General features: G+C 40.6%; 5 protein-coding genes across 5 annotated transcripts; 2 read left to right on the top strand and 3 right to left on the bottom strand.

The window, feature by feature from the left end:
• Positions 1-1495: 1495 nt before the first annotated feature.
• On the top strand, positions 1496-2986 carry C922_02135 (hypothetical protein; the record flags this gene model as incomplete). The annotated part of the gene is made up of 2 exons (XM_008817734.1): positions 1496-2430; positions 2602-2986. The coding sequence occupies 2 exons, from the start codon at positions 1496-1498 to the stop codon at positions 2984-2986; spliced, it is 1320 nt and encodes a 439-aa protein (XP_008815956.1).
• A 1443-nt stretch (positions 2987-4429) lies between these two features.
• C922_02134 (hypothetical protein) lies at positions 4430-7585 on the bottom strand (the record flags this gene model as incomplete). Its single annotated transcript, XM_008817733.1, has 1 exon — positions 4430-7585. One exon carries the CDS (start codon positions 7583-7585, stop codon positions 4430-4432), a length of 3156 nt encoding a protein of 1051 aa, XP_008815955.1.
• A 2249-nt stretch (positions 7586-9834) lies between these two features.
• On the bottom strand, positions 9835-11579 carry C922_02133 (GDP-L-fucose synthase; the record flags this gene model as incomplete). Its single annotated transcript, XM_008817732.1, has 6 exons — positions 9835-9906; positions 10007-10042; positions 10153-10217; positions 10310-10486; positions 10632-10914; positions 11232-11579. 6 exons carry the CDS (start codon positions 11577-11579, stop codon positions 9835-9837), a joined length of 981 nt encoding a protein of 326 aa, XP_008815954.1.
• A 2341-nt stretch (positions 11580-13920) lies between these two features.
• On the top strand, positions 13921-18729 carry C922_02132 (hypothetical protein; the record flags this gene model as incomplete). The annotated part of the gene is made up of 1 exon (XM_008817731.1): positions 13921-18729. The coding sequence occupies one exon, from the start codon at positions 13921-13923 to the stop codon at positions 18727-18729; it is 4809 nt and encodes a 1602-aa protein (XP_008815953.1).
• Positions 18730-21358: 2629 nt separating this feature from the next.
• On the bottom strand, positions 21359-22410 carry C922_02131 (hypothetical protein; the record flags this gene model as incomplete). Its single annotated transcript, XM_008817730.1, has 3 exons — positions 21359-21610; positions 21916-22163; positions 22269-22410. 3 exons carry the CDS (start codon positions 22408-22410, stop codon positions 21359-21361), a joined length of 642 nt encoding a protein of 213 aa, XP_008815952.1.
• Between the last annotated feature and the right edge of the window lie 998 nt (positions 22411-23408).

Raw genomic sequence — 23408 nt, 5'->3', positions numbered from 1 at the left:
TGCGTACTTCATACTCTGCTACCGCGTACCCCGCGTGTCCATTTGTACATGTCCTTGCCTTGCAAAATTAACGAAAAAAAGGGAACCCCCCTTTTTTTTTCATTTCGATCAACACTCACAGTTTTTAAAAACGGACATTCGTGTAAAAGTCGACAGCGAGCAACCCCCCTTCCGTTTTTTTATTTTTTGCAACATGGATGGGGATGTCTATACACGCACACGTAAACATGTAAACATGCAAACATATAAACATATAAACATAATTTTGTCTGATCATATGCGAACGCGTACATGCACCAGGACCAACACGCCCATTTGCATATGCGCATTCGTATGAATACGCGTATAACCTTCCTTTTTGCGTGACGAAATTCCCGCGTCCTCCTGCCAAACTTTTTACCTTTAAAACTCGTTCATGCAGATTTGTGCATGGAGAAGTACACATGAGCATACCCACGCAAAGCGCAGTGTTGCCGACAACGATTTAAACAGTCGCGTTTAATACCCCAAAATTTTCCCAGTCTGAAATCTGTGGTAAAGAAGTCACAAATGTCAAATGACACATTTTTGCGCCGTACATATGTAGGTGAATTGAAGTACATTATGCGCACCCGTGTGTAGGATTACACGCCACGAAACCCTTTTTTCGCCATTTCCCTTTTAATAAGGAATCCTAAGCTAAACTGTGCGATGATTCCTATGAGAATAACGCGACAATGTACAAAGCATTTTAATAAATGACCGAGGACAGAAACACCGGCCCAAAGAAAAAAAAAAAAAAAAAAAAAATTGAGAATGAGAATGATTGTATTTTATTTGGCTATTCTGTACTATGTTAGCTCCGATGCAGATTCTCAAACGAAATCCAAGGTATGAAAAGATTAGAGGCGATTATTTATCTCGTTGCGCCCGCGTTTGTTCTGCTTCATTTATACATGCATGCTTATATATACATATATAATGACTTCCATGTGACTTCCCTTTTGAGAGCATTATATTACACACTTTGCGACGCGGTTTTAAACGCGAGAGAATCACCGTTTAGTCTTCCACATCGCAGCGTACATTCTACATTCTCCGCGTCACTGTAGACAGACCAACCGGTGTGTGTATGTGGGGGTGAGGGGGGGAAATCCCCCAATTTCTGCATGTAGGTACATGCATAAACCTCTGCTCAGGCTTCATTACTCACTTCCCCCTTGAAACGACACCCCTCCCTTAGCAGAATTTTCTTTTAAGAAAACACGAGACATCCAAAATATCAAGGAAAAAGGCACGAAAATATGATAAGCATGGTTTAAGCAATTTTACAGGTAACAACAGAGGGCCAAACAATGAGCGACGCCTTTGATGACGCTCCAACGGAGTTACTTTTCTAATAGGCGCATTATGAGACGCTATTCATTTGCACGTGTTGGAATAATAAAAAAAAAAAACGTCGATTCATGTCTTCGTCAAACCAGGTCACTGATTAAAAAGCTGTGATGCACATTTCATGAATTTTTTTTCTTTTACCCCAATATTATTAGACTTCTCTTTCGTGTCGAAAACGGAAGCTAATGATAGCGAAGTGCATGCAGAGAAGGACGATAAAAAAGAGGAGAAGGAAAAAAAAAACGACACGAAAAAAGAAGATTTGAAAGGGGAGCATGAGGAACATGCGGTGCAGGAAAAAAATGGTGAGAAGAAACCATCAGATGAGAAAAAACCGTCAGATGAGAAGAAGCCATCAGATGAGAAGAAGCATAAAAAGGAAGTCGAAGATGACGCAGAGGACGACGATAATGTGAACGAGGACGAAGAAAGTGACAACGATGGCGAAGATGACGAAGAAGAAGGGGAACCCAAAAGCAATTCCAAAAAAAAAGAAAATTTAAAGGAAGACAAAAAGGGAGGAGAAAAAAAAGAAAAAAAAAAAAGAGATTTCGATGATGACGAAGATTATGAGGAAGACGAAAATGATGAGAACGAAAATGCGGAGAACGGGGATGGCAAGGACGAACACGAGGAAGAAGAAACGACAAAGAAGCCATCACACAAAAAAGATAGTGGGGAACAACAAAAAGGGAACCACAAAAATGACAAAAAACCTAAAAAAAAAATAAATGCTCACGGAGAGGATGAGAACAAGCATGAAGAGCATAAGAAGGCGCCTACTTCGGGGAAGCATCCGGGGGACAACCACGACCAAGTTCACGGCCAAGAAACGCATAACGCAAATGAAAAACAACAGAGTGGTAAAGAGGCTAATAACAACCACGTTATGCATAATAATCCAGCAGCAAAAATGGATGCTCCAAATTTAAATAACATTCAACAGAGGCAGCCTACGAGCCTACCCCTGTCCAACGTGGCGCCGAATGTAATTCCAACTTTAAGCGCCTTCATACCCAAGAGAGAGGCCCCAATTGTCCCCCACAACAGTGACATGTAGGTTTCTTTTCCCACGCATTCAAACCTGTGCACATGAGTGTATGTATGTGTATATAGACATATCTATGTGGCTACTGCACATAGGCACAGTTTATCCCCCAACTGTCTCATTTTCCCCCGTCTAGTATGCTCATTTTTTACGCTGTCGCTCTCCCCACCACTTTGCAGCAAAATAAACGAAGATATACACATCCCTGATGATACTAAAAAAGATTTTATGAGACTGCTAAGAAATGTCGTTCAACTTAACATTAAAGAAACCCTACACCAGGGGAACACTCATCACCCACATGAAGATCAACAGAAAAACTCCGGCATGCCACCATCGTATATGAATGCTACCCCTGGGAACGGAACAAAGAACACATCATTTTTAAAGAAATTGATGGACCATTTTAAAAAATATATGATATACTACATAGGAGGCCTCGTGATTTTTTCTGCCTTTGCATTGGCTATGCAATATTCAGACGTAAGCGACAAAAAGAGAAAGAATCCTGCCCGAAGGGACAGAAGCAAAATTACCAATTATCGAAGAGACATTGAAAGCTGAGGGGGGAGGCACGTTCAAACGCGTGGGCGGTGCAGGTGCGAGTGCACCCGCTTTCGTGTGACAGCGTAGATAATTACACCCCCACGCACACACATATATGTATGCATGTCTCTATTTTTTATTTTCAGTAGAATGAATCGTAGCAGAAAAATGCAGGGAAGTTCCCCCCTCGGGTTTCTAAATCGTTAGGCTTTTTTTTTTTGTTATTTTTTTTTTGTTACTTTTTTTTTGTTATTTTTTTTTGGTATTTTTTTGGTATTTTTTGGTTATCTTTTGTTTTCGCGTGCATATCTCCTTGTTCCTTTTTCACGTAGACACATAATTAAAAAACATTTTTTGTTCCCAATCTAAGCCCCCTTTCCGTTGTTTTTAGCAACTGCACGTCATGCATGTGCGTTCTTAGTGACAGAGGCATGTGTGCATATGCTGCTTTTTTTTAATTTTATTTCCCGCGAAGTTTTAAAAACCAGCCGTCACACAATTCTGTGTAATGTTCTGCGGATGCGGAAAAGTTTTTCATGCCAAAGGAGGAGATTTTTCGCGTTTCCTTTATTTTGCCTTCAGCCTATTACACGGAGGTTACGGGGGGTACAAAAAAATGAAAAAAAATCGCGCTGCCATGTTGTGATCACTGCGGGCTGCGCTTTTACGGCTGGCACGACGCCCCATCATGCGATCATGATCCGATCATCATGCGGTCGTCACGCTTATTAAACTTTTTTAATCTTAAAAAGTGCCAACTTGCTAGTTATTCCCCTTTCTGAGATTCCGGGCGTACAAAGTCACCTGCATTGTTTAGCATGAAGGTGTGAGTCTACGGATTCGGTTAAGCTGCTACCTTGAATTAGCCTTACTGAGGGCCACGTCGCCCAAAGGAGATATCTGACGCATGCACGTAGGCCGTATGCACATAAACCTTCAGCATTTTTTCCGCCTTCACCTGTTAGGCAATATCTAATGTGAAACCTCCGCAAGGGGCATGAATGATACCCGCAAAAGGGCTGCAATACGGGACGCGAAAAGGGACTAATTTCTGTGACTAAGATTTTTTCTTTTCTCCGACACGTCAGTAACAGTGGCATAGATGTAGTTGGGGGCTCATACACAAGACACACTTTGGCTTATGCTTACACTTCCGATTGCTCTTCTTTTCAACAAGAGGGCGGAAGAATCATTCAAAATGAAATGGCGTATCCTGAGAATATCAGGCTGTGTTTTTGCGAGGAAAGGGTTAGCTACAAAATGAACATTTTTTCTACTCCTTTTTCGCAAACGTAAGAAACAAAAAACGTTGAAAAAGGGGATGAGGGGCACTAAAAAAAAGGGAAAACGGAGCGGAAGGGCACACGTACATTCATGCGTAGAGATGTACACACGCGAAGACCTACTCAGGTGAAGACATACTCATGTGCACACTTCCACACCCATTCGCGCGCAAAGGGGCTAAAAGTTATTCTGAACGAACACCTTTAATGCGTTCCTGTTTGCGCTCGTGTATAAGCCGACCTCCGTGACGATATAGGTGATGTGCTTCAGCGGAGTGACATCATTACATATATTGGCAACGTAAAAAGACTTGTCCGTGGTTGAATTAATTTTGCTTATGTGCGATTGGACAGAAGTGAACAGGTTCGTCTCGTTATGTGTGTCTGTGCATACATTTTTTATGTTCATGTTTCCAATGGAGGTGCAAATGGAATCACAAATGCTGTTGCAGGATATTTTTTCTTCTTCACTTTCGCAGGCTTCAATGTGCGCGCTCAAGTTATTCGAAGGGAAACCAATGTGGTTGTTAAAACTGGAGGAATAACTGCTTTTGTCATTTTTAAGGTTAAAAAACACTCTGTTCTTTTTAACAACATTTTTACTGTGACTGGGAACATTTCCACAATTCTGTTTACTATTTAAAGGGGAGTTACTTTTTTCATTTTTATTTTCGTTGGATGTTTTTCCGGGTAGTTTCAGTATCCCCTTAGTCGATCCTACTTTGCTCGTGCTTCTGGTTGTAACCACACTTGCAGTGGTAACTATTTTGACTTCTTTCCCGGGTCCCCTTATACCCACTTCTCTCTTCCTGTTGGCACCTGTCTCTTCTTCCCTGTGGGGATATTCCTGCTTCGTCTGAATGGACGTTTGTCTTTCGGGTTCGTCATGCGTGGGGAACAATATAGAGGCGTCCCTTCCACTGCGCGTAGTGTCTGCATCTTTGAGGAAGGTATTGCAGCTACTCGGGGGGGGATCGATATTTCCTTTTAGGACCTCTGGATGGCTGCTCCTTTGGTGATCCTTCGATTCACTTGGTTGACAATTTATTTTAAGATCTCCTTTGAGAAGAATTCCTTTTGGATTATCACGAATGGAGCAGGGTGGCGCTACTTCTAATAGGTATACCTTTTCTTGCGAGTGGTTCGATCTCTTGCTAGGGAGGGAAGAAGCACCTTCCCGTTTCTTCCCTGCATCTACAGCGAAATACTTGATAAGGGGCTTGCAAGGCACAGCGCCTCCTGAGCCAATTTCGATATTATTAAAAAGGACGGAACTGGAACTTATATCACCGTAGGAATTTATGAATGTGTTTAATTTCCGGTTAAACATCACCCCGTGGTCTATGCATTTATTCCTTTTGGGAGCACTTTTGTGGGAGGCCGCAAGCTGTTGCTCTTGCAGCCTTTTCTGATGTCGGTAGTGGTCGTAGTGACTATGATGTCTGTGCCTGGGATGGTGGTGCATGTATATATAATTATAAATGTCCAAGTTGTTGTTAATATTATTTATGCTAAAACTATCAATAATAATTTTGTTACTGATTTTGTACGTTTCACAAGTAATATAGACGTGCACATTGCTCAGGTGAGCCATCATACATATAATGCTGGTACCCACATAGGCATAAACACTATTATGTATAATGGCATCGATCCCTAGCAACACTTTGGTGCAATTTTTTATTTTGTAAAATAAGGCTCCAATTAATGTATACGTAACTGGGATGCCAAGTTTCGTATACAATTTAATATCATATGAATTTTTATAAGGTTCCGAGTCAACCAAAACGATTTCGAATCTTTTACCACTTCTCTTCGCCTTGACGATGGACAAATATATGTCATAATCAAAGGTGTAAATTAGCAAAATGTCGTTGTCGGCAATGATATGCTCGGCTACATAGTTAGAAATGTGTATTGAAGGCATGACAATTTTGGTTCTTATATAATTATTAATATTGTTCGTAATTATGACCTTGGTCTGCTCTAGAACATTCTTTCCTATATGTTCCGTAATCATATTTTTAAACCATCTGATCACTTCCCCCATGCTGATGCTATGCTTTTTGCACATTATTATGTAATTTATTTCTTTGTCTATGACAATTTTCATGTGTCTGTTAATGGGCTCGTAGGGAGGGAGGGAATAGTCCTTAATAAAAGACTTGAGAGCTGTCAGCAAATCCACATTCCTGTCATTGTGGCTTGTATTAAAATATTTGTTAAAGAAAATTCCTGTCCTTAAAACGTTAGGGTGTATTTCATTTTGGTTTAAGTCTAGTAAGATTTTGTCGAATATATTTATCTTTTTGAACACATCGAAATTGTATAGATCTTCAAAGTGTTCCTTGTCGTGTGAGAGAAAGTAGTACTGCTGCACATTCGTAAGGTTTAACTTTGCACTTATAAAATTCTGGAACGGTCCACTGAATGGGGACACTTCCTTATCGGTAAAGGAAACGTTTTTCCTCACCACAGCTGCGACTGATCTTGGCTTGTTATTTGAGGCATTCGGTTTTGCTGCATCCACTTTCTGACTGGCTTTGTTCTCCGGGTGGAGGCACTCGCGTGCGTTTTTTTCCCCAGCAGGGGCATTTACCACCCCGATGGTCACTCTACGTGCGGCCCCATTTTTGTCTTCACTCTCGTTCTCATTTCCACCCTCCGCTATTTTCCTTTTCGCTGTGTCCAACAGTAACACCCCTCTGTTCGGTTCTGGCTCGAAACTTTCCTTCTCCGGAGCGTGGTTGTTCCCCTCAACCGCACACGCTTGACGCCTCCCTTCCGATTTGCCGCCACTCGCGCTGCTCCTCAGTTTTCCATATTCACTCAAGTTGATTTTGCGCAAGTTGTAGTATATGTCATAGGGGAAAGTGACCGCGGCGGTGCCGGACGCAGTGGTAGATTCAGTGGTGGAATCGATGGGGGGAGTGCTGGCGCACGCGGTGAGGGAAGCCCTGGCAGACGCAGACGCGCTGTCCTCCCCATCGCAGCCATCGTAGTAGGCACTTGCCTCCTGCAATACGGACGTGCTCCTTTCGTGCAGTGGCTTGCAAATCAAGCAGCGGTGCTTCGAAAAGTAGTGGCATTTGTAGATGTTATTAATTATACACAAAATGGAGTAAAAAGCTGTGTTCTTCTCATTGTACGGCTTGATAAAACTTTTGAACAAGGTATGTAAAAACGTTTTTTTCGTCGAACTTTTGCTTATCGTTGAAACTCGGATGAGTTTTTCATTTCTCAAAAAGTTCTTCTTAATTTTTTCTCTGCTTACTTTCGCATTCGCTCTTGTTTTTTTTCTCTTGTGAGACGTCACATAAGGTTTATCTTCCATTTTGCAACCATGGGGGGTTTGCGAGGGGACGTTGCCGTTAAACGGGATAAACACATGTTAAACGGGAAATGGCCGATAAGTATGTGCGTCAAGTGGGTTATGTGGATCAGCTTTGTGGATACATGTACACTCATGCTTGTTCACGAAGGCGCGGAAAGGAACCCTCGCCGACCCTCAACTCTGATGGGTTTCACGAAATTGTCACATGTGAAAAGGGCGAAGCACGCGCATCAGCGCGTACATCGTGTGATGGCGAGATAGCAGCCACACGAAAGGACGAACATGCGTATAACGAGCAGAAATATATAGCACCACAGAGGGTTATTATATGCCCTGTGTAATATATATGAACATTTGAAGATAAACCCATGGCGGGTCAAAGGGCCTACATCTCTAGGGGATTCTCTCTTTAACGATGCCTTGACGGTGAACCTTTTTACATGTACATGCACGCTAGCGCACAGTCATACGTGGAATCATTCGTACACGCGTAATATAATATGCGTGGCACAAAAGGGCTTAAGCGCTCACATGTAAACATTTTCGCAAATGACATAGGCAAAGGATAAAACAAAGTTACACAAACTGGTGAAAGTATCTTCATTTGGCTTAGCAGTACTCGGAAGGAGAAAAAAAGAAAGAAAAAGAAAAAAAAGGAATAAGAAAAGGAACAACTGCCACATGCACCATATAACAAAAAAAATGTTGTATTCAATTCAGTCACAAATGTGTGCTACATGGAGTACATTAAAATTTTAAAAGATGCTCCTGTAAACGCAGTTATAACTACGAACGAAATGAAAAAAAAAACTGTCATTGGTGGATTTATCTGTACTTTTTCATAACCGTCTACAGGCTAAAAAAGTTGCAACAATTTTTATATCGAGTGAAAAAAATGTCATTTGAGTTATTCCATTTAAAACAGCGCTCACAGTTTTACCTCCACAGTTCTATTTCTATAGTTTCGCTTCCACAGTTTGCTACTCCCTTTGCACTTGGGAAATATGTACATTTCTGAAGAATGACAAGCCATCCCGGCGTTGGCCAGTCTGGTGTAGGCTTTTCTCCTCTCCATGAAATTTACACAAAAAAGAAATTTTTTCCTGGAAAAAAATGCGACAAAAAAGGGGTGGACAGTGCAGGACGGGCAATTTTGTGAGGGCGATCATACCATGTGAATGATGAGCTAGCAAAATAGGAAAAAAAAAAAAAGACTTGTAACTATCTTTTTTTATACCCAATTGTTATGACGAAAGGGATGTTATTTTACTCTTGAGAAAACCGGTGCAATGACAAAAAAGGGAACATAAGAAATTTACCAGGTGTAAAGAAATTTTAAAGGTAGTGAAACCCCCCAAGTGGAAAAGTATCCTCTACGCGTAACAGCAAAAAATGTAAAATGTTAGAGGGTCCAACTTTGAAAAAAAAAACACATTCGTGAATTTGTAAATATGTATAAAATTTGTTTAATCGGGAATTGCCTTCGGGAAAGGAAAATAAAAAATAGCTTCTTCATCGCCGTCTGCGCTTCGCAATTCGCTCGTAAAATGAAAAGTGAAGAAAAGTTTCCCTTTCTTACGCATCACCGGGTTAAACCTCGAACGTGGAGCATAGCATAGGTTCAGGTCGTCCCAAAAGATATATGTGGTACACATAGTATAAACATCGTGCTCGTATGCAGGCCATATGTGTCACTCCCCTGTTAAATTGATTTGTGCTTTCGAATCCTTCAAAGCAGCATCTTTTTTTTTTCCAAATTCTTAGCACAGTGTCGTATGCTCCATTTACGGAACGGTTAAGATGGTGTGTATGCATTTTTATGTGTATGGTTATTTTTTTTTTCCCCTCCCAAATAATTTGTGGAATGTACAAATGCGCGTGGGATGGAAGGCCTCTCGCACTCAGTTTTTTTTTTGGCACTCTACAAGAATTCTTTAGTTGTCAAATAATTGCAATGAAGGTGGATAAACTGACTAAAACGGTTTAAGAAAATAACACACGATGTGTGTTAAAGGCGCAAGTGCAAACTTGCCATCGCCGAAATGTCACCTTTTTACGCTCTCGTACGCGCCAATGAACCAATCGATCGTTTCTTCCAAACCTGCAATGTCAGATTGCCAGTTAAATGCGTCACATATGCTAAGGAAGGGGGCTGCTCATAACGCGCTGTTTCAGTTCGCTTCGATTACAAACTGAGCAGCGTTGTAGAGTATTTATTTTATTTTTACTTAATTTTTTTGCATCTTTATTTAACCCTTGTCCATGTCAGTAAACGCGAAAGAGTTATCCAAAATTTTCATTAACTTGTCGTTGCTTGATGTCTAAAAAAAAAAAAAAATATATTTTCACCCTGGAGGTAAACTCCTATGGCAGAAAAACTGCCTTTTTTCTGGAATATCGCATTCGTTGTTATGTTGAAACCTTCCGATGAATTCCGTTATCCGCTGTTTCGTCGAACTAAGGAAAAGGAGGTTCAGATTTTGTTCATTTAGTGCATTTTAAGCAGTCTTCTTTTTTGATATATATATATATTTCTTTTTTGTTTTTTTTTTTTTTTACGGACGAACCAATACTTCTTTGTCGAATTTTAGGAAATTCTTAATTTTCTCCGCCAACTCCTTAACGGTTAATTCTGTCCAAGTGACGAACGGAGCAAAACTGTTGTGGGAAAATTTTATTCAAAAATGTACATGCATATTTTTGAGCACACATTTATGTACATACCGTTTGAAGGCAAATTAGTGGAGAATATAATGCTACAAATTTCATCCTTAACTATGGTGAAATGCTTGCAATAATATGTATTGAGGATGTAGAGCAAAATGGTGGCTATGTCTTTGTTGTAAATAAATTGGCGGACAGCTGTCCCATCGCCCATGAGCCGCACGTCGGTGTTGTTCACTGAGGGAGAAAAAAAAAAGAAACACACATATGTGTGCGGTATATCTCAACACATACACATGTAACCATTTTTAAGTCCCGTTTCTCAAGACAGAAACGTCCCTCCCTCCTCCATCCCTTAAAAACAGCAACAGTTTTGAACTACCTTTTGCCAAATACATCTTATGAATAATAGAAGGCACTACGTGCGCAGAGGCTAAGTTGAAGTTGTCGTATTTTCCGTATATATTTGTAGGTATTATGCAAATCCACTGGTAGTTGTATTTTTCTCTGTAAAATCTGACCAACACTTCCAGAACTCTTTTTGACGTGCTGTATCCTTCATTGCTCAGGTGGCACCTTCCCTCATGTATGTCTTCTTCAGTTAAAGGCAAAGTGCACTTCTCTGGGAAGACACAAGTGGATAGAGTGAATATTCCTCTTGTAATCTATAACATTGGAATGAAAAAGAGGAGAGTTATTTTTTTATTTTGCTCAAGAGACGAAGCTTACACGCGGAGTTCGTTGTTCTGGTTTTTCACCAAGTCTTTATATTTTTGCCTAAACTGACAACGGTTTTGTGCACATATATTTTCCCCCATTTAAGGCGAGCTCTTTAAGGAATATCTGCCAAATTCCACGTATTCGGGGGACTCCACACTTGAGCACGTAGCGGTTTGCTTCATTCCGTGTGCATATATACATAGGTACATACAGCCGCAGGAGCACACTTTCATGTGAGTTTTTTCCTTTTCCACCGACGTACCAAATGCCTGTGGCAGAGCTTAACCACGTTTAAATTAATCTCCAAATTGTCCTCCAAAAACTGCAGGTTGTTGTTTTTATTCGCGTACAGACCACCTACACATGCCGCAAAATGCACGATGTCCGTAATTTCGTTTTTTTCGAAAAATTGTTGCGCTTCATCAAAATCTTTTAAATCACACATTTTGGAACTTAAAAAAATATATTTCTTAATTACGTTGTTATCCCCCGAATTTACAATTATCTCATTTTCATTTTCTACAAACTGAGGGGCTTCCTTTTTTATTACTTCCCGTAAACTATTTCCTAGCAAACCAGTGCCCCCAGTTACCAGGCAAACCCTTGTCATAGTATGATAGAAAAAAAAGCGGAGAAGAAATAAGGGGCATATACTTTTATTACGCGTATCTCATTGGAATGACGAGGCGTAAATCCAAAAAAGTTGCATACCAGTTGGCACCAACGAATATGACCTTATAGGAAGGGTAAAAGTGGGAATAACCCGTGTAACATATTGTGGCAAAAGGAAGCACTGACTTTGTGTCAAAATGATCAGTTCTTTCTAATTCTGTATTGCGCTACCTCTCTGTGTGAAGTTATTATGGCGTTTTTTTTTTTTTAATTTCTCCTTGGAATAAATTGCACGCTGAACTGCACGCCGAATTTCCGCCCGTGGGTTAGGGAAGGCAAAGTTGATCAGACCCATTTTACCCTTTGCGAGACGTTAAAAAGTGAGCATAGAAAACGGAAAAAGGAAAAACATGGAATGGGAAAGAAAACTGAATGGCGTAAAAACGGTAATAAATCTTTGGGGAAGGAGCAAAAAATATTTAGGACATACTTTTCACCTTTTGCACACAAACTGTTCAGGACAGTTCACGAAGTCGCAAATATGCGCACACAAAATAGTGTGTAAATAAATGTATATACATCGTGTTACCTTTTCATTGACCCAAAAGGTGAACAATTCGTCACACCACCTTTAAGGAAAAAAGTGTAGTTTGTTGCTGTGATGGAGGAAGTCCTAACTGGAAAGAGGCAGTCCTGTGTATTCCTTTTAAAATGTTAAAATGTGGAGACAAGAAAAAAAAAAAAAAAAAAACACGCAGCCTGCAAAACAAACTCAACAATGCTTAAAAACTACATTATACTGTTGACAGTTGTTGGAGGTGGACTAACACCCTGAACCATGTTTCATGGTGAAGTGGTGGTAGCCCCTTTTCTCTGCAAATGTAAGGCAACAGATACTTACGAGCATTGTTGTACATTTACGCGAGTGTAGAAACAATGTTTTGCCAGTTCGCTTTAATTTTTCTTTAACTTTCTCTTGATCAAAAAAAAAACCTAGCAACCTCGTTTTGGGCGTTCCACCCCAGGAGGGACATCCTTATCACAACAGAAAGGAATTTTCGCCAAAAATATACCTTAATTTACTTCCAATTTGATAAACTTGGAACAGTTAAAATGGCCTCTTTTTTTCGTGGATCATATTTTTGGCTACTCATGCGGCAACTCATTTAGCATGGTATGCTTTCCCCAAATATTAACTCTTTAAAAAAAAAAAATGTACATCCGTTGGGATGGCCAATCGTTTTTTTGTGCCTCCCACTTTGGCCCGACTGGTACGTCTTTGCCACTCTGAAAAATTAATTCGTTTTCACTTCGCGTTTAATGTGTAAAAAAAAAAAAAAGTTGAAACGAACTGGAACGGTTTATTACACCCTTCTTCAAATTAACGAAAAAACGGCTAATTGTGACAAGCAAAAAGGTAAAGAAAACAGAAACCGAAAAATGGAATACGTTACCCGGCCTATTTAAACGTCTCCCATGAAATGAAAGGAAATAAAAGTGAGAGAAATTAGTACGCCCAATTAGTGTATGCAGTTTAGCTCTTTGCGCGCCATGGTATTTGGAAATTAAGCTTTATCTCGTGTGTAAGAAATTGATACCTCCGGGTTATTTCATTTTGTTTCACCTGTTCACCTTCATTTTGCTAATTCTTTTTCCATTCAACTTGCCGGTTCGCCCAACCAAAGCGAGATGAACAAATCCTCTTTTTCGGAGTTCACTCCCTTTCCAATGGTTAGCAAGTGATCTGACACACTTGCCTATCAAGGGCGGAACCATGGCAAAAGAAAGGGCACAAATGAACGCAGATCAAATGGCGGTCTAAGGGGCAGATCAAATTACAGATCAGATCTCAGATCAACAGACGAAAAAAAAAAAATCCTTATCTCGGATCTGCACACTGTATTTTATTATTTTATTTTTTTTTTTCTCCAATTTCCTGCGAATAAAAATCTAAAAGTAATTCTTTCTCCGTAGTCTAATGTCAAAAGGTGAACATTTTTAAGGTGAACTTTTTCCAGGTGAATTTTTCTTTTCGAGGAATACGCGCAGTTTTGCAAATTCTCGTTCCAATAAAGTGGAATCGAAGGTGAAAGGAGGGAAATACATTTGCGAAATGTTCTAAGTGAAAGGCTAAACAGCGAAATACACCAAAATAAACCAAACATAGCTGAGCTAACCATTTCTCCGAAAGTACAAACCCATAATGGGCACAAAAAAGGGGAAAAATAGCTGCAAATAAGTTAACAATATTTACGTCTTTACACCCTCTCCCCTTTGCGCCTTCGTTGCGCCTTTTCATCTGTACATTTCAAACTTTCATTTCCAGACGAATAGTAACCATGCCACGAGTAACTTCCTTTTTTTTACTCTCCATTTTATTCTCTTTTTTCCTTTTCTCCGGGCAAAATGCATTAACAAACGATGACGACGAAAACAAAAGGGCTAGCTTGCTAGCCTTGCTAAAAAACAGCTTTTTCGATAATACGGAAAATAAAAAAGGAAACCACATAGAGGGTGCATTGGAAAACAAAAACAATAGGACCTTACACCCCACAGATACCGACAAGTTTGACAAATTTTTGGATCACTTTTTTAAATTTTATGGCATTTACGTAACTTTCAGTGATAAGGACAAAAGAGTGTTACACCTCTCTGGGGTTTTAAATGAGGTGTATGTGGATGTAGAGGCCCTCAGCAAAGAAGACCTCTGGAAACATTTTGGCAATGTTTACGAGAAGGGATTCAATTTGATTAATTTAATCGTACATAGTAATTTGGTGCATCCAAAATATCATGAAACGGTGGTGCAGGGGATGGATGGGGTGGTAGGGATGAAGGAGGTACAGGCTGAACAGAAGGATGACCCCACGGAAGGGGAGGGAACCCACGAGAAGGTCGACCCCCCACAAGAGAGCGATTCTGAGCCGACGGTAGACACCACACATGAAACTCACCCTCACAAGAAAGTGGACCACCCACAAGAGAGCTATTCTGAGCAGAAGGTAGACACCACACATGAAAGTCACCCTCACAAGAAAGTGGACCACCCACAAGAGAGCTATTCTGAGCAGAAGGTAGACACCACACATGAAAGTCACCCTCACAAGAAAGTGGACCACCCACAAGAGAGCGATTCTGAGCAGACGGTAGACACCACAAAAGAGAGCGACCCTCAGCCGGAGGACGACCCCGCTGAGAACTACGCCCATTACGACGCCCAGAAGTTTAAAGGACCCGTCAAGTATGATCAAAGCCAAAAATACGGGGTGATGCATGAAAATGCTCATGACTACCACTACGATGGCAATGAAAAATACTCGGAGAATATGGATTACGAAAATGGGGAAGAATACAATGCGCAGGAGGATCAGGACTATCATGACTCTGACGATGAGCACTACGAATACGACGAACACGACCATGACGATGAGGAAGACAAAAAGAAAATGAAATACCTAGGGAAAAAGCTCAAAAACTTACTATCCATGAAAAACATAAAACTAAATAACAACTCCACTGGAGAATTTAAAGTGAACTTCTACACGAACTACGTAAATTACATCAAGACTCCATACGGTGCACACTTATTGCCCTTTCCTAAGGACAACTACGAATACGCCGAGGTCTATTCAGGTGATAAGAGCTACCCAAAGAAGCACAATGATAACAAAATTTACTATGTCGATGAGAAGGATCTTATGTCACCACATGTAAAAGGGGGCATGCAGGTGGAGGCACAGGAGGAAGGGTCATACAATGTGTACAAAAGCGGAATGAAGGGGATCTCCGAAAAGATTAAAAAGAACTCAGGCAAACAGGGAAGTAAGAATATACTGTGGGGGGAAAAAAGGGCAGGAAAATATCAAATAAAGGGAGACAGCAATGGGGATGAGGACGACGATGATAACGATGATTACGATGGCGACGATGATGAAGACCCAGATAGACACGACCAGCTGCAGAATGAGCTACTTCACCAAGGGCATGGACCAAACAAGAAGTCCAAATATGGCCATAAGAATAAAAAAATTCATGGGGAAAGCGTGGACGATGAAGAAACAACTGACAAGGCATCAGAGGAAAAGGAAAAAAAGGGCATGGATTTTGCTTATACGTATTACAACCCGTATTATATGTTCAAGCTGGGAAGGAACATGCCAACCGGAAAGACGGTGCAACCGAGTGGGAAGGGGGGGCACCTGAAAGGAGGAAAAGGCCATAAGGAGGAGGAAGAAGAGGAAGTGACAGACGAAGAAGATGTGGATGCCGAAACCGGCACGGTGAAGAAGAACACAAAACAAAGCGCTGCAAACATCTTCGTAAACGCGCTTCTAGAACTGGCAGGCTACCTACAGCCGAGCGAAAGGAAAAACAGTGAACTGAAGGAGGACAAAAATATTCTTGGGGAAAGAAGCAAAAACAGACCCATATACAAGACAAAAGAAATGAAGAGCAGAAAAATGAAAACAAAGAGAGACATCCTGGACGAAAAGACAAAAGAAAATGTCAAAGACACCATGTACATTAAAGTAGGACAAAATGGAACAAATGGATTCTTAAATTTCTTCGATTTTAGAGAATATTCAGTAAAAAAAAATTTCAAAGATCTCTTAAAAGTGATGGAAGCCTTAAAGGTGTTTAATATAACCGAAACGATTATTTTTATTCAGAAGTTCACAGAATCTGTGTGTGCATCGTACTGCATGGGGATCACAGATGTGTTGGAGCTAGTAAATAATGACATGTTATTGTATGAGAAGATGTCTTTCCACTTCCGTAAGAATGGAATGACTGTCACGACTAATTCAGATTACGAATTTAATGGCGTAAAATTTGAAAGCTTCCTAGCTTTGCTAAACATAAATAAAGAAACCATACCTCTTACTTGCCCTTGTAAATCCTACACCAATAATGTTATCAGCTACTGTAAGCAATACAAATCCAAAATGAGGGGATACTTTACCCAGTCGAACCACTCTGAATACTTGGAAAAGTTCACTCCCTATTATCTGCTGGAGCAGTTAATGCTTCTGGAGGAGAAATTGAATTATATTAAAAAGAATGGAAAAATATCCTCAGATACGTCTGTGAAGAATTTGGAGAGTAAGGAGCTTCACACGACGGCTTACTACCACAACAAGAGGTACTTCCCCCCCTTGAAGGCGTCCAGCGCATCGGCCACTGTGCCTGTAAGTGGTGCCAGCCGGAAAAGCGGACCTAGCCGCTCCAGCGGATCTGGAGGAAAGGGAGTTGACGGCAATGGTGTAAGCAGCCACGGAAACAGCCACGGAGGTGTGGACGTTGCGGACGAGCTTAAATACCCGGACGTAGACACACTGAACATCTACTACAACGCCTCCCCAGTGAACCTGAAAAGCATCCAGGATGTTAAGAACGTTCTCATTGACGAAGTCAAGTCGAAAATATTTTACATAAATTCCTACCGAATAGGAAACCAGTTTTTCCCCACGTACAGCAACCTAGGCAAAGACGACCACGATTTGGAAATTCAGGAGTCGGTTAATTCTTCCAGAATGAAAGAGGAAGACACGACGAATAAGCGAAGCCACAAGTTGGGCAACTTCGTGGGGCCCAAGCTGGAATCTGTCGAGAAGCACTCCAAAGGGGAAAACAAAAATGATGGCATAGATGGAGGTAGTGATGGAAACAGCGGGGATGATGGAGACCTGATGAAGCAGAAAATCATGGGAAACAGCGACTGGATTCCATTGAAAAGCCCTCCCAACCCTGAAGACTTTTACAACGAGAAAAAGCGCCACACGAACCTTTTTGATCATGAGGGGAAGAAATTGTTCGAAAATAAAATGGACGAAAATGACGGCGTGAGTTTGAAGAGCGCCTTCTTGGAGAAGGAAGCGAGTGTGAAGAAGGTGCCCACAACAGTTGCAAAGGATTCCGAGAAGGATGACAAGCACAAGGGTGACGGAGCAGGTGCGACCCATGGGGCAGAACAAGCGGAAAGCGAGAACAACGTAAATGAGAAGAAGGTAAATGGGAACAACGTAAACGAGAGCGACGAACATTCTGTGGAATCTCTCAAACTTCAGATCAAAATGGAAAAAACCTCCTCGTCTAAGAAGAAAAAAGCAATCAGCGCCAAGTATTTAATTTATTTTTTTAAAAATGTACATGTATGGAAAACGGGGGAGTATTGCAAGAATGTGACCTACATAGACAACTTGTTGAAGGAAATTAATTACAACGAAGAAATAATATTCCAGGAACATCTAGACGAAGACAGCGTTGTTCTTTACTTCTCCTCCAATTTGATGGATAAATACAAAGTGAATATGGATTACTTCATATTCTTATTACAGAAAATTTCACTAATTATGTACGTGGAACATCTCTGTGGAATTTTCCAGATAGAGGAAATGAAGCAAAATAAGAGAATTGACAAGTACATAGAAAACGAAGCAAACATTCACAACTTTATGGAAAGACACATTTTGTTTTCACATGAACAATATTCGAAGAAGAACAAATATGCAAAGGAGTTATCCATAATTTCTACTTCGAACTTTTTTTCTTCCAAAAAGGACATAATCCTCAATAGCGAGCCATACAACAACATCATATTTAACGAAAAGGAGATTTATGAATCGCTATACATTTACATGGAAGATGTGTTAACAGAAAGAAGGCTGCATGAATCCTGGTTGACACCATACGGATTCATCTTGTACAAGCCTTCTTTAAGCGATGTAGACAATTACCAATTAAAGATATCCCAAAATGAATTCATCACAAAATATTCCAGAAGCGCTATAGATAAATACATGTATTATGAGTACCGAAAAATGGGCAATAACATTGTGCAACACCATTCAGAATTGAGTCCCAAATTAAGTGAACATTTAAATGAAATGAAGGAATACACTTTAATCATTTACAATGATAATCCATCCATGACCAACATTATAATCAGGACCACTGTCAACGTTTTCAATATTGCCTTTTTGCAGAGCTTGTTAGAGGTCATTTTAGAAATTAGGGCTACTCAGCAATTCTTTTCCTACAATGGAAGATTCATCCCCATAGACGCCTTCATCATTTTGGACGAGGGGGTGAACTACCTCTTCTTTAACTACGTTCCGAATGAAAATCACATCAACTATGTCGCGTGATTTTTCTCTTCTGTTTTGGCGCCTGGCAGGTCGCCTCTTAACCAGATAGCCGCTAAAATCAGATAACACCTCCGTTGACCATCACGGACCACCTCTATGAACAAACTGCCACCACCCTGCGCGCGCCTCCAAACTGCATGTCATCACCGCGATAGGGGTGAAGGAAAACTCTTAAAGATGCCTCTTGAAAAAGGAGAGATAAGGCAGCCCCCAAAGGGGATGAGACACAAGTGGGCATAAAAGCAGCTGTTTCGTGAGATAAAGAGCGGCAGATGAGTACCTTTTCCAGGCGCAGCTCCCTCCATGCTTCGTCAACAGAAACGCTCCGGAAGTCTTCCCCAAGTATCCCCGCAAACATCACGAGCAGCGGGAACAGGATGAAAAACATGTTCTGGCATAAGCCCAATTGATAAAGGCGCTTCGGATGCGATTGATATCCTCGAGCCGTTTAGCATAGGATCAGCAAGTCGATTCTGTCGCTCCTTCAGGCGGCGTGGACGTGTTCGAGTGCACTTATGTGCCCACACACCTGCTTACCAACACCTATAATTAACACGTGATAAGGCATATTCCTCTGTTTTTACCAATTCCTCTAATACATAGAGGCATGGGGATATTCACTAGTACCTACACGTGTAGCCGCGCTGCAGCATGCGCGCCAAGCAGCTTGTTGCAAACAGATTTTCATTGTGCTTTTTCCTTCAACAGCATTACGATTTATTGCTTAACTTTAATGTATTTCCCATTATTTTTCCCCACTTTAGCCTTTGCCCCACTTACAGTTTATTAAACAGAAAGAAAAATGCACGCAATTTAGGTGGGGGAGTATACCCAACGGACGCGTACAAAATATTCGACAACTGTTATGCTCCGTCCACATCACACAGTCGCGTTCTTGGGTCATAGGTTCGACTCAAAACCAGGCGTTTCACTAGGGTGCTGCTTAACCAGGTTAACAATAAGGAGGCATTTCACGAGGGTCATTCTTGCAACATTCTGCGCTACGTCGATTTTTATCCGCCCTATGATCCTTCGAATAAGTATAAATTATAACTGCGACGCATTTACAAGGTGCTTTTTTTTTTTACTGAACGGAGCAGTGGCACTAACCATTTGGATACATTTTCTCCTTTTAATGTAATATTTATTCATACTATACGCCAAATGGGACTATCCTTTAAATATAATTTGGGTGCAAAAGTATCTGAGTCCATTCGTACTTTTGTTTGCGGGGAGGAATTCAGGAAGGTTGCTTTTATCAGTCACTCTTAAAAGGTTATATCACAGTAGGGATGTAATTACATTCCTCAAAGATGTACGTTTCAGTTCAGGGAAGCATTTTCTCCCCCTATTTAAACGTACAGCCCATCTGGAAAGCAAAATAAAATCTTTAATCCTTCAGCAAGCATTAAAAAGAATTCGACAGGACTGGACAGACATTGACCATGTCCTGTACTATTTCCTCTCCAGCCAAATAAATCCTGCACAGATACGAATATAGTTATGTTCTAAAAATGATATGACACTTTTCTCATACTTGCATCGAATGGCTACTCTATGCTGTTACAACCCATCACTCCTATTTTAAGCGGGGATGCCAATTTTATCATTATGGAAAGAAGAATTTGCTTCAACTACGAGCAGATCATGAACAACCTCTCTTTGTTGAATTCGCCTCTGTTATTGGAGCGACTGCTATATGGGGACGCAATACTTAGATGGATCTAAAAATGGAGGTGAAACCCTTTAAATGAGAACCCCCTCTGCGTACATACGTTATCCGACTTATGGAAATGTAATAGGCGCCCCAACCAGGTGCAAAAGACAAGATGTCTCATTGTAGAAACAACAAATGCAATTCCATCTCCTTGTGGTGGCCAATAAAACCACGAGTACTACAACGTAGGGGCACTGCCAATGCTATGCTCCATGAGGTCCACTCCAATGAACAATAATGGTATCATCAAATGGTAATTAACGTTTAGAACTGACAATGCATCACTCCCACTAGGTGTCCCTCCTTTAGTGTTTCCTTTACATATTTCGGATGCGTCCCAGATTCAGCACTATGCAGTGCTGGTATAACACCCTGTGTAACATCCACGCATTGCTATAAAAATAAAAAGGAAGGATGTGCACATGAGACACCACACTTAACTGTCAACTCCTCCGAAGTCTTCCCCGTTATCCACGAAATGTTAACTGGAAAGCATAAAAACAATGAGCCAGACAGCAGAAGTGTTACTGTGACCCTGTTGCCACTTCTCCCTCCCATTTTCAAATGGACTCCTTCCCCTTTCTTAGTATTTCTGATTTTTACGTGATGGTTAAAGTTTTAGGAAAAAGAAACCGCAAAGCACATCTTAAAAAAATAAATGTGGTAATGGGGAGACTATCCTTTATAATCCATACAGGGAATAGCTTAAAATGAGCATAAAAAAAGAAAGAATACACAATACACAATATCATGATCAACACTAATCAACACAGAGAAAAAATAAAAAAACAAACGCGATATACATAATACTACTCCCGGATTAGGCACACATTCTCGTCATTATGGATACCCTTGTGTAAGTAACAAATCTATGCATATTTGCTCAAACAAAAAATACGTGGATTTATTTCCTCAGAGAGAAATATCTCCTATGGTAACCATCGCATACGCCTTGCTCGCCTTAGATGCGTTGCTCTCCTTGGACGCGCTTCTCATTTCTGAGAGACCCATAATCCAATCGACGATGTTCTTCGAAACCTTCTCATTCCAGGCCTCACCAATGACAGTACACTCCATATCCTCCACTGCGTGCATTTTTTTAGTGTTCACACTGCGTCCACTGCAGAACGAAACAGCTCCGCCATAGTAACACAAGATGTTCCTCTTAGAATGAATAATGAATACAGAGGGAAATCTTTAGGTAGGTGTCTTATGTTCTTGTCTAAGTTGTCGATTGCTTTCAGAAGTTCATATCTAAATATATACGTGATTGCATCCTTATATTGAATTTTATCTTAATAAAATACTTAACACACCAATGCATTTTATACGGTCACTTGGTAATCCGTCTTATTGTTTGAGACCATTCAGCAAAGGACGTCCACTAGGGGAAACAAATGCGCTGAAATGAAAACGAATTTCTGGATGGTAACTTCTCAAAAATTATCATTCGACACATGGAGATGCACCCGTTTATGTTTAGTCCTGTATTCTTCATTTGGAACTTCCCTAATATTTCTAGCATCGTTAAAACGGTACTCCACCACCAGAGATAAATCGACGACGCAAGGGGGAAGAGTTCTCCTCTCACATATTTTGTTATCCCGAAATAGCAAACTGCGACCACCACCCTCCTCATCGAAATAGAAACCATTTATACGATACTGAATGTTCCTAATAAAATACATTACATCGTTGGTGAAATCGTCAAACTCTTCTACACTGTAGCTGAGTTTATCGAAGCTATCGGTTTCACCCCGCTCATGTGCAACCAATCCGAATGCGAAATATTCCTGCTGCTTAAATTATTCTTTTCAGCTACCTCCATAGACGCAGTAATCATTCTTGTCCTTCACTATAACGTTATCGTCGCTTGTTAGGTATATACCGGGTCTCAAGAGGCTTGGTTCTGCGTCAGATTCAATTCCACGAATTAGCATTATGATGTCCATGGCGTCCTTCATTTGTCATCCACCGCTTCCTGATAGTAACCCATGGTTATTAAAAAATGAAATCCGTCCTTGTGCCCGCTCAGGTAGAGTTACCCTGAAACATAAGTCTTCATCCCACAATTCAATCTCAACCACTTTATGCACAGGAAAAACGAAGAAAACTACGTGTACGTAAAATGAAAAAGAGGGAAGCACAATGGGAAGCAACAAATGACGTTTATTGATTTGCCCAAAGTCTATTTCGCCAAATATCACTTAAATGTTTTCCTCTGCATAAATGTTTTAAAAGCATGACTACAAAACTGAGCAGTTGACGTGTGTAAAAAAGAATAAATTATAAGGACAAGCAGACACATTACACAAGAAGAGCATAAAAAAAAATTCAGTTGGTCATAAGATGAGGAAGGAAATGCACTAATTAACAAGAATGAACAGAAGAGAGGAAAAATGCGAATTAATACGACGTCGGGGGAGTTCCCCCAAAGGAGGTGTAAGCATATACTTAATTCAGTAGTGATAATTAAGGAGGGGGATTCTTTTTTCTAGGATGGGAGATACAGTTGGAATTAGATTCCTACGGAGTTGTACTTTTAATAATCACCGAACTCTGATTGCTTCATGGAGGGTAAAGATAGAGCAGGTTTTTTATTATGTGCGCCCTTTTGCAACTGTTCCACAATATTTCCTTCACCTGAATAACTGCACTTATCATTTCTGTGAAGGTGGAATATTTATTTCTTTCTCTCTGAGTGCTCCTAGGTTTGCGAATATAGATTAACACAGCTACCGACTAGGATGAGCACTTAACGCCTCAGAGACGCTGCCCTCTCTAGTGTGTCGCAACAAACTAATCTTGCCTTTACTCTTATAATAGAATTCTGCTCGGAGGGTAAAAAGATCTTTCCCCCCCAAAGAATCTATGTGTTACGAATGGAGGATTTTTATATTTGTGCAAGAGTAAAAAGTCTCATGAGGCTATACAGAAATCCTCCTCTAATTATGTTCCCTAC

The sequence above is a fragment of the Plasmodium inui genome (assembly GCF_000524495.1).
Source record: "Plasmodium inui San Antonio 1 unplaced genomic scaffold supercont1.7, whole genome shotgun sequence".
NCBI lineage: Eukaryota > Apicomplexa > Aconoidasida > Haemosporida > Plasmodiidae > Plasmodium > Plasmodium inui.
This window is presented reverse-complemented; position numbering and strand designations above follow the sequence as displayed.